Source organism: Anneissia japonica, unplaced genomic scaffold, assembly GCF_011630105.1.
Source record: "Anneissia japonica isolate Jap-2015-1 unplaced genomic scaffold, ASM1163010v1 scaffold284947_len354889_cov159, whole genome shotgun sequence".
NCBI classification, from domain to species: Eukaryota; Metazoa; Echinodermata; class Crinoidea; order Comatulida; family Comatulidae; genus Anneissia; species Anneissia japonica.
The window spans coordinates 247,356-258,273 of record NW_022746767.1 but is presented as its reverse complement, the minus strand read 5'-3'; the positions used below and the strand labels follow the sequence as shown (position 1 = coordinate 258,273).

Here is a 10,918-nt window from a genome sequence, read left to right as displayed (position 1 = left end):
CCTTGCTCACCGCTAGCTGCTACACAGATTTAGGCCTTTAGGGTAGAATATTGTTAAAAAGGTAGGTCTCTGTAAGTAAGAACTTAAAAATACGCCAAGCCTCTCCTGACGAGGCCTGATCCACCCTCCTGGAAAGATTGTTGTATTTGTATGGTATGCCATCTAGTCTAAGCTTAATTGTTTTTGCCATTGCCAAAATTAGTCTTACTAGGGTCTATTCTAAATAATTTAGGCCCGTTTTATTAGGGAGGACTATTTAAATTTAGTCATGCCTAACTAGTCGACGTGAGTGACTCAGTTTCGTGGCTCCAAAAATATGAACATTTGATTGGTTAAAATTGGTTATTTCGGTTCGCCCATTTATCCAAATACGGAATATAAGATTACGTCATTCTTTTGGCATCCTGGTGCCTGCATTCAGTGTTTTACAAGTCGCTTATTCCGTCTATCTCTAAATTAACTTTCTCGTTGGTGGCGCTGTCCAGAATGAGAAAAATAATAAAAAATAAGAGACTTGTGGCAAGTCAAAGGTAAAGCCTGCTTTCACAAAAATCGCTACACGCTATCGCCGACTCATTTGGGGACGCTGGTTGGTCAGTTGAATCAGGGAGCGTTCCAATTGTGTCGGGGACAGATACGCAGAGCAAGGATTGCAGCGAAATGCTTTAGTGACTGTGTAGTGATTCTATGTAAACTAGGCTTTAATGACTTTTATTCTATAAACCACTTAATATCTCTCCCTTCATACAGTTTGTAGACACATACATATAGTGGAGCGAACTATCTATTTTTAGCTCAAGTTCAAGTTCACGTTTCTCATTACTGTCAAATAAAATGTTACATGATATTCTTTTTCCAAGGTTCAACATAAAAATAAACTTACAAATAAAAAATAGTTAAAAGGTGTTAAAATACAGGATACATTTGATTAGTTAAAATAAAAACATATGATCATGTACAGTACATAAACATAAGCCTACATACTAAAAATATTATAAACTTGTTGATTGTAACTACGTAATAGCTTTATGATATGTCTAAATTTATTGATACATTTTCAAATATTTGATTCTTGCTTTAGTTCAAAGAACATTAATATTATGGGATAATTTTAAAACTGATTTTCTCCGTGCAGTTTTTAAAGTTTATCTTAAGCGTAAGGCAAAGAAAATCTAATGCCCATGGATTAATAACGAAATCTTCAAGATTATTAGGAAGGAAAACTGTTTATACAAAGCTGCCAAACGTTCTCACAATACCAACAAATGGCTTTTTATATAAAAAATATGTAGGTATTACCTTAAGCACTTATTAAGCGATCTCAACCACAAATATGTCTCTGAGAGTGAAAAATGCATCGATCATGGACAAACTTTTTGGTCATCTGTACGCAAATCCAGGCCAAACTGGTTGCAAATTGTTTTAAATGTAACGGCACCTATACTGATTGTCCGAATTTTATTGCTTGCTGTTTTAATCACTTCTTTTCTTCCAATTTTACCTCCGATCCTATTTTAAATTAAAATGAATTTACTGATGAGTGCAACAATTACATAATCACGTTGGTCTTCTTCCTCTTTCTGAAATTCGCACTAACCAGTATGAAGTGCATAAGCTCATTAACGTTACAAACTTATTTGTTATTGGGAAAGATAGTTAACAATTATTTAGTAAATCATCTAATGAGCTCCAATTTCATCAAGTAGGCCTATTTTAACATGTATTTTTCCATTATTTTTGTTTTCTTTGTGATGAAATGAATAAAGATTTAATTAAATTAAACCACAAACTTATATCTTCTAACCAGCATGGTTTTGTAGCTGGAAGGTCATATACCACCTTATTAAGTGTAGTTAACCATAACTTGTCACAAATTTTCGATGGGCGGTCCTCCTCCTATTCATGTTATTTTCCTTAATTGGAGTAAAGCATTTGATAAAATAGGTCATGCCCTTTTGATTAAGAAACTTCACTAATATGGAACTACTACGTTATTTCTCGTCATACCTTAACGTGAAATCCCAATATGTGTTGTACCAGTGGCGGAACCAGATGAAGATCGAAGTTTCTCTTAACGGGAGATCCACACCTCGGTCCCGCAAGAGTAGGGGCTGAGGTGAGAAAAAGTTTGGAAAAGGTAACACCTGATGGTTTCGTTCTCTCAGATCGCCCTGGTGTTTTCCAACCGAAATATAAAAACTTTTTGCATCTTATTCTTACCGGGTTGAGGCAAGAGGAATTGCTGCGTGTTATGCAGAACTGTTTTTAAAGTGGGCAAGACAAGCACCCAGGTTTGACAATGCTATAATTTGACCGCAGAGATTAGAATTATACTTTAAATGGTAGCACATTTTGTGTGGAATGGTAGAAAAATTCTCTCAGCATGAATTGAGATGTTTATTCTTTGGTTAATAAATACAATATATACATAAATAGATTATTTAGAGAAATAGCAACTACAGTATATACAATAGAGATATAATAATGGATAGACCCTACAGAGCGCTAACTGCAATTTATTCGATGTTTGAAATACGCAGAGCTGTGTGTGTGTACCATCCAAGATGGCTGCCATAGACAGCTAATCAAATTTCGCCTAAGCATCATTTTCAATGGCGCCCTCAATTTACACAGAAAGTTCAGTACAGCTAGTTACCCGTATGTTCGAAACTCGAGCGTTACGGTGTATGGGTGTAATGTACAAGATTTTAGTTTTTTTTTAAATTTTTGAATAAGATGCTCTACTTGGCTCTTTTTGGCTACGGTAGTTTAATAATTTGTCATTATCAATACTAATTATCATTAATGAAATAATAGTCAGAGGGCTTATCTATGGTAGTAATATGTATAGGCCTACCAAAGATCTAAGATCTTTGATGTATACTGAGCCTGAAGGTGGCGCTTTTCTTCGGTGGCCATCTTGGATGGTACACATACACAACTCTGCATTTCTTCGCCATCTTGTCAGCACTCTAGTTGTTTAATAACTCTATGCTATATACACAAATTGCCGGATATTATGGGAGACCGGACCCAGAGACCACCTCAAGTTCCAGGTCCCAGAGGTGGTCTCGAATTGGAGAGCAACTGTTTAAAAAAATGTATGCAATGAAATGTAATTTGTTTTCTGATTGTACAACGTAGGTTAACACTGTGCGGTACATTATCTTTTGAAAAGGCCCGTCAGGTCTGTGCAAATAAAGTTTTTGAAATTTCCATGAAGTAAACTTTAGGTTTAAAAAATCCAAAATGTTTCAAATTTTGAAAATTCTTTTGTCACTTGTTTGGTAGTCAATTTCATATATTACCTTTGAGATAGGCCATATCCTTTCCATGTTTGTGTGTGGTTGTGGATGTGTGTGCTGAGTCAGACCATACTGCAATTTTGTTGGTGTAACAAAAAATGATGATGTTTCCAGAAAATTCTCATCAAGTTGATCAGACATTTTACTATAATCGAATAAAAAAATGGAATGCGTTACAAAATAGTTTAAAGGAAATTGAAAACCATAATACATTTAAATATTTACTTAAAAAACATTTAATAAAAACATAATTTTTTATGATTATATTTGCTTCTCCGTTTATAAGTCAAGGATCCCTGGAAACAAGCTCATAGAGCTTATAGAGTTATCTTGCTCTCATTTTTGTGTGTTTTTATGTACTTGTTTTTTGTTTTGATATTATAATAATGAGGGCAATAAATAATAAACAAACAAAAACAAACAAACAAAGGGATAATTTTGGCAACAATACCGTATTGATTGGTTAAATTATTGGTCCGACCAAAACTGGACCAGCCGGACTCCTTCCTATGGCCTTGTGTTATATTGTATCAAACATATAGTTCGTCAACGAAAGTTCCTTTTTAGTTGTATGAAAAAAGAGGTATCTGATGGGAATCGAACCGCAGTCTCTCCAAATTGAAAATCATAATACATTTAAATATTTACTTAAAAAACATTTAATAAAAACATATTTTTTTTAATGATTATATTTGCTTCTCTGTTTATAAGTCAAGGACCCCTGGAAACAAGCTCATAGAGCTTATAGAGTTATCTTGCTCTCATTTTTGTGTGTTTTTATGTACTTGTTTTTTGTTTTGATATTATAATAATGAGGGCAATAAATAATAAACAAACAAAAACAAACAAACAAAGGGATAATTTTGGCAACAATACCGTATTGATTGGTTAAATTATTGGTCCGACCAAAACTGGACCAGTCGGACTCCTTCCTATGGCCTTGTGTTATATTGTATCAAACATATAGTTCGTCAACGAAAGTTCCTTTTTAGTTGTATGAAAAAAGAGGTATCTGATGGGAATCGAACCGCAGTCTCTCGAAATTGAAAATCACAATACATTTAAATATTTACTTTAAAAACATTTAATAAAAACATATTTTTTTTAATGATTATATTTGCTTCTCTGTTTATAAGTCAAGAACCCCTGGAAACAAACTCACAGAGCTTATAGAGTTATCCTCTTGCTCTCATTTTTGTGTGTTTTTATGTACTTGTTTTTTGTTTTGATATTATAATAATGAGGGCAATAAATAATAAACAAACAAAAACAAACAAATAAAGGGATAATTTTGGCAACAATACCGTATTGATTGGTAAATTATTGGTCCGACCAAAACTGGACCAGCCGGACTCCTTCCTATGGCCTTGTGTTATATTGTATCAAACATATAGTTCGTCAACGAAAGTTCCTTATTAGTTGTATGAAAAAAGAGGTATCTGATGGGAATCGAACCGCAGTCTCTCCAAATTGAAAATCATAATACATTTAAATATTTACTTAAAAAACATTTAATAAAAACATATTTTTTTTAATGATTATATTTGCTTCTCTGTTTATAAGTCAAGGACCCCTAGATGTGTATAAGAGACAGCATTCGGACGATGTGGATCAGAGAACCTGGTCTCATCACTCCCCTTCTTACACTACTTTAGGCTGTCTCTTATACACATCTCATATAGGCTGTATAAATTTGATAAAACTAAATAAAGAAAATTAAAAGTTAAAAAATAAAATAAAAATTTGTAAACATAACAAGAGGAGAGAACGTACATAAACGTTTAAGAGGCTAAGGAAAGCAAAGATTTAATAAGAAAGTAAGGATTAGGCAAAAATGCTCTACTTCCAAAGAAATAATAAACAACATAGTTTCAAAGTGCGTGGCAAACACAGACATGCTTGACCTGGTAGACAGTTGCAGAATCTTGTTAAAATTGTATGTGTTAAAATCAACAACCAATCAGTCATCATCATCATCATCGATCATCATCATCATCATCATCATCATCATCGTCGTCGTCGTCGTCATCATCATCATCATCATCATCATCATTCATCATTATTACTTTTATCATCATCCTCATCCTAAACCGAGATAGGCTACTTTGCTTAATTTATTCCCCAATATCATCGTATTACTATATATTTATTTATGTCAAGATCTTTCACAATTTACGACTAAAATAAAGCCTCTGATTTAAAAAAATTATCAAACTAGAAAGCAATGTTATTATTAATACTATATTTTTAATACATTAATAACATTTACAATAATATTCATTTCAATAAAACTAAAAGTATAACTAAAGCCTCTATCAACTCATTTAACATAATATTTTACTTAGGATTGTTTACGTTTATGATTTTTGCTACTGTATATTTATATGTGAACCGCATCGTTAGTTTTCTGATTTATTTTTTAATATATAAAAGGTACTATTCTCCCAACAAAAATTTGTTAGGGACGAATAAAACCTTGATACAATTATTTTTGTTGAATAATTATTCTACTACATACACTCAGTACTGTATTTTTAGAGTTCCTATATTTTACATACAGTGCGCCCTCAATACTGGTAACCTTGTTATTATGGGATATACTTGAACTCTAAGCTAGGGGTCATCTGCATCAACCATCCAACCAAAGAAGGTTGACCGTAAGAAATATTGTTTGCAGAAAGTGTTTTGTTCGAAGCCTTAGTTGCTGATATAGTTTTAAGCTGCCGAAAAGGGAAATATATTTTTGAACTGATGCTGTTTCTGTAGAAATCTCATAGAAGCTATTTGATAGCTGTCAAGATGTCTAAAGCAAAGAGGAACATCAAAGGTCTAACGATTGCCCCCACTGTCGGGGAGCCAGAAGGAGGCGAGACTAGCGTTTCAACTGAGTAAGATAGATTGCATGCTGCATTAACCTAGGCTAGGGCCAAGGGCCTAGCCCAGCCAGGGGCTATGTACCTACCAGGCCTAGGCCTAGAATCTTTAAATTTATCATTAACACGTTATGTTGCATGACTTCTCTTGACCCAAATACTCTGTATCTAGATTCTAGCCTACCTCTCTGTTTTTACAATTGTTGGTTTCTTGCACAGCACTGACAATCATCACAATCAGAAATTCATATTTTCACTTCGTTTCGGTGTTGTTGATGATGATGATAATGATTGGTGATTAATGACTGTAGGCCGGCCTAGCCTAGGCCTAGTTGAATGAATATCACCATGTTAGGCCTACACACAGTTAGTTGATCAGGGATGTCACCACGCTGGTCGGCGGTGGACGGGCCCGTCCAGCACTCAACATTTCCGACCAGGATTTACAGGCTCCCGACCACTACTATTATTTCAACAGTTTACAAATTGTAACAAAATAATTAGTTTACCTAAACACAATAGACCAGCTAAATTGATAGAAAAGACAATAAGAATACAATAAATGTTTCCGTGGTTACGTTAATTGTAACAAAATACCGCACTGCCCTGCTAATTATCGCTAACTTAACAGCCTAGGCCCAGTTGAGTCATAGTGAACATATTGGGCTAGCATGACACAGTTGCTCTGTACACATTCAAAGGTTAAAGTTTAAATCGTGACCATTCAAGTGTTTTATTATGAGATCATGGTCCGGGGCAGGAAGATTATTAAAAATTTACGAAACCTGATTTATGTTTTATTTCTTTACTTTGTTTTCATTTTGTATTTTAAGTTTTTCACTTTTAATTATAATTGATATATATTGTGTGTAAATGGACAAAAAATAAATAAATGAGTGCACATGAATCAGTGACATACACATTCATCGTGGTAATCGTCAAACATGTGAAATTACGGCAAACAATGCGGCTGGGTACAGTCGGATCGACGCTTTGTCACCGGGATTTGTTCATTATTATTTTTAATCTAAATCAAAGCATGTCAACTATTGAATTTAATAAGGCCTACAGTAAGTCTCACCTTCATGTGTTTTGTTGCATTCCTCAAATTCTGGCCTAGGCCTACCTGGGCCTGGCCTAGGCCTACCTGGGACTAGCCAAAAAAATTCGCGTCAGCTAGACTTGGGCCTAGGCCTGCTCAACTTACTTAGGCCTTTTGGTTTTTAAAAGCTTTCACGAATACGGTGAACCCCTCCCCACCCCGGGAAAACGGGGGGGGGGGTGGGTGGCACCCCACCCCCGGGGAAATGCGGAATGATCGCCGACCGGCACTTCAAAAAGCTGGTGACATCCCTGGTTGATGAGTTTGTATTTTGACACACCTTGATAGCCTGCAGGTCATGGATGGGAAACATACAGTATTAGCCTACTACTGTACAGTACCTGTCTCGTGTTTTTTTAAATGTGCTAATTAAATTTGGTAGAAAATTAGGCCAGTGCCTACAGCTTTGTCTCTATCTACTCTCTACCTATCACAGTGGTTACAATATTACTCAACTATTTCCTAAAGATTTTATGCTTAATCTTTCGTTAATTTTTATCTGTCCCCCTCGCAAATCAATTCAAAATTGTGCGGACGATTGATGCATCAAAAATTAACTAAAATTTGTCTGAAATCACTAGAAAAATAGGTGCGCACAATAATAGTATTGCATAATTCATATAAGAGATACGCCTCTGGTCAAGGCCTAACTTTGCACAAAATCCGCACCATACTTTATGAAATGCGCAGACAGATTTCTAGGTCTATTTTTTTTCATGGAGAACTGTATTCCCTGTGTATCCCTTAATTTACAGTCTGGGGAACATATCCTGAACTAGAAATCTGTCTAACTGTACAGTACCTATCACAGTGGTTACAATTCTTCGCACCTATTCTCACAGAGATTTTCCACTCGATGTTAAGTTAATTTGTTAGTATATCAATTCAAGGAATATTAATAGGGCTTATGCCTATCCTTACAGTATATTAAGTTGGCCTATCTATATAGTATTGCCTGTACAGTATTATTGTCATATGCCAAAATGATTAATTTTATGGCTGTGGATGTTGTTCCAACAACCTTACATAAATCCTAGGTGTTGATTGGCGTAGCTGGCTTGATCCTAATCCTAAAATTTAGTCTTGCTATCTTAATGCAATTCAGCATGTCGGAAAAATATCAGTGTGCAGTGTAATTTTATTCCGGTTTTCAAAAGATACTGAATGAATGCACAGTATTAGTTCAATATTTATACAAAATGCTCCTGGTTACTGATTTAGCCTTTTTCAATCCACTGCTGTATGTAGGCCTGTCATTAATCCTCCATTGCTGTCTCTTCTGAGCCTGTTGTTTCCATGTCTTGCCGCTGAACTCCCTGATGTCGTCTCACCATCGTCTATTGGATCTACCACTATTCCTTTTGTGGGAGTATGGTGTCCAGTTTGTGGCCCTACGAGTCTACCTGTTGTCTTCCCTCCTGAGGATGTGTCCTGCCCATATCCACTTCTTTTTCATTTTTTTGATTATGGCCCTTATATTTCTCAGGTCGAGGTTTGTTAGTGGAGTGACTCCAATCATAGCTCTTTCAATTGCTCTAACTGTCACTTGTAGTTTATTTTCCTGTTTTCTAGTTGTAGTCCATGTTTCTGAACATAGGCAAGAACTAGCAGATTATGCATTGATTGGAAAGTTGACTTTAGGCAGATTGGGATGTCATTATCTCTGAAGTACAGTACAGTAGTTTAGCTTCCCAAATTTAACCCAAGCCAACTGCATTCTTCGTTTAATTTCTTCCGATGGTCCACTACTGAGGGTAATTTTCATTCTAAGATAGATGTAATCTTCTACTAATTCTATTTGCTGGTTTCCTACTGTCAAACTGTAAGTTGTTTTTGGTAATTGCCTTTGTTTTTCCTAAATTCATCTTGCATAAAGACTGCTGTATTATGCTCCTTATAAATCCATTGATTGATTGATTGATCTCCAGGCTCCAAATTCTATTGATTTTGTTGAATAAATTATTCTATCCTCTATTTTTTCCATAGCAAAAAATCTGCGACAGCAAATTCTGCAGAATGTATTGCGAAGAAACTAGACAAACTCGACTTAGATGAGGAACAACGACAACGACTACAGTCGTTTTTAACAATGAAAGCACAAGTGCTTGATACCGGTGATCTAGGGCAGGATGATTTTGAGAAGTTGGATGAGCTGGGTGCTGGTAATGGTGGCGTGGTTACAAAAGTGCGACATAAACGTAGTGGACTTATCATGGCAAGAAAGGTTGGTTTTAAAAGAAAAGTATTTACAGTACAACCAGTTTTACTTTTGGTGTTGATAAGATTAAATAAGCTATTTAAATTGATATGTCTGAGTATTATTTTCCGGTTGATTGTGTTTATGTACAGTAGAACCTCGTTTTTTACGTACCCCAGTTATACGAACCCTCGGTTTTACGTACGCCTCGTATCGACGATGACGTCATCAAAAACCCAGAAAATATTTTTAAAAAACGGCCCTTTTCAGAGCAACCATAAGTAAAAAGACTATAACAAAAAACTATAACAATAAACAAACCATAATGCAACATATTTTCATTAAACAGCAACGTTGATTGAGTCTAATACTGTACCGGGTTGTTATAATCTAAAAACCATGTGAACTGAGTGAGATGAACAACTACCGATGGTGCTCAAAATAATTGCTTTCCTACTGTGGCAAACCATGGAAAAACTTGTCTGGTCTAATTTTCTACACGAAGCTGAGTAGGCATAGTTTCGTACACGAACGCTAATTGGTTGGCTCGCCCAGTGCAGTGCACATGGCTTCGCTGTTTCACGTACACGAACGCTAATTGGTTGGCTCACCCAGTGCACATGGGTTTAGTTTGTCTCAACAGGCCCAGAAAACACCACAGCTCTGTTGTTTAGAATAGACATGAAGGGGAATTCCCAAGTTATACCTTTGTCGTATAGGTAATCTTACAATATTTTCATGTTCTTTAGTTAAATAAAAGACATGAAGTGATGAATTAATTCACTAGACACATGGTTTTATTTGAACACTTTATTATGACATTGTAAAGGAATGAATAAAAACACTAAACACATGGTTTTATTCGTAGGCCTAGAGGCTAGGTCTAGCCTAGCTAGGTAACATCATTCGTTCATACATACATACGTATATTGAGGTTACGTATGTATTAGGTCAAAGGTTACCACAAATTTAACCCAACCTCTATTTTACGAATCCCCCGATTTACGTACGCCCTCCGGTCCCGTACCGTACGTAAAATCGAGGTTCTACTGTAATGTTATTGAAATTAATAAATATATTATGTTATCTATCATCACTGTCAGACATGGTATGCAAATATGTTATATGTCGACCATTCTCAGTCCAGAGGACATTACTGTATGTTGTCACAAAATGTGACTGAACATTGTGTGGAATTAATGCGCGGTCAAGAAATTATTTCGTCACTGACACACACATACTATACCAGGGGTCCACAGTCGACGCAGCGTGCGGGATTATTCCGGAAATTGGGACGGCCTCCCATACTCAAACAAGCAAGCAAGAGTGTCCCGGAAAATAAACCATCTACCGCAAATTTATAAAAATATTTGCATGTTTTCCCTGCTTTATTAATGAACACTCATAAGTCAGTTTGGATGAGTATCACTTTGTGTAAAGA

At 35.6% G+C, this 10,918-nt stretch overlaps 1 protein-coding gene across 1 annotated transcript in view; it reads left to right on the top strand.

Moving 5' to 3' along the window:
• Positions 1-5,922: 5,922 nt before the first annotated feature.
• Positions 5,923-10,918, top strand: part of LOC117120283 (dual specificity mitogen-activated protein kinase kinase 1-like) — a 32,650-nt gene continuing 27,654 nt past the window's right edge. Inside the window, exons 1-2 of the mRNA XM_033265293.1 lie at positions 5,923-6,193; positions 9,267-9,504. Coding sequence (XP_033121184.1) covers positions 6,105-6,193; positions 9,267-9,504 — 327 coding nt within the window. The 5' untranslated portion in view covers positions 5,923-6,104. The remainder of the gene's footprint in view (positions 6,194-9,266; positions 9,505-10,918) is intronic.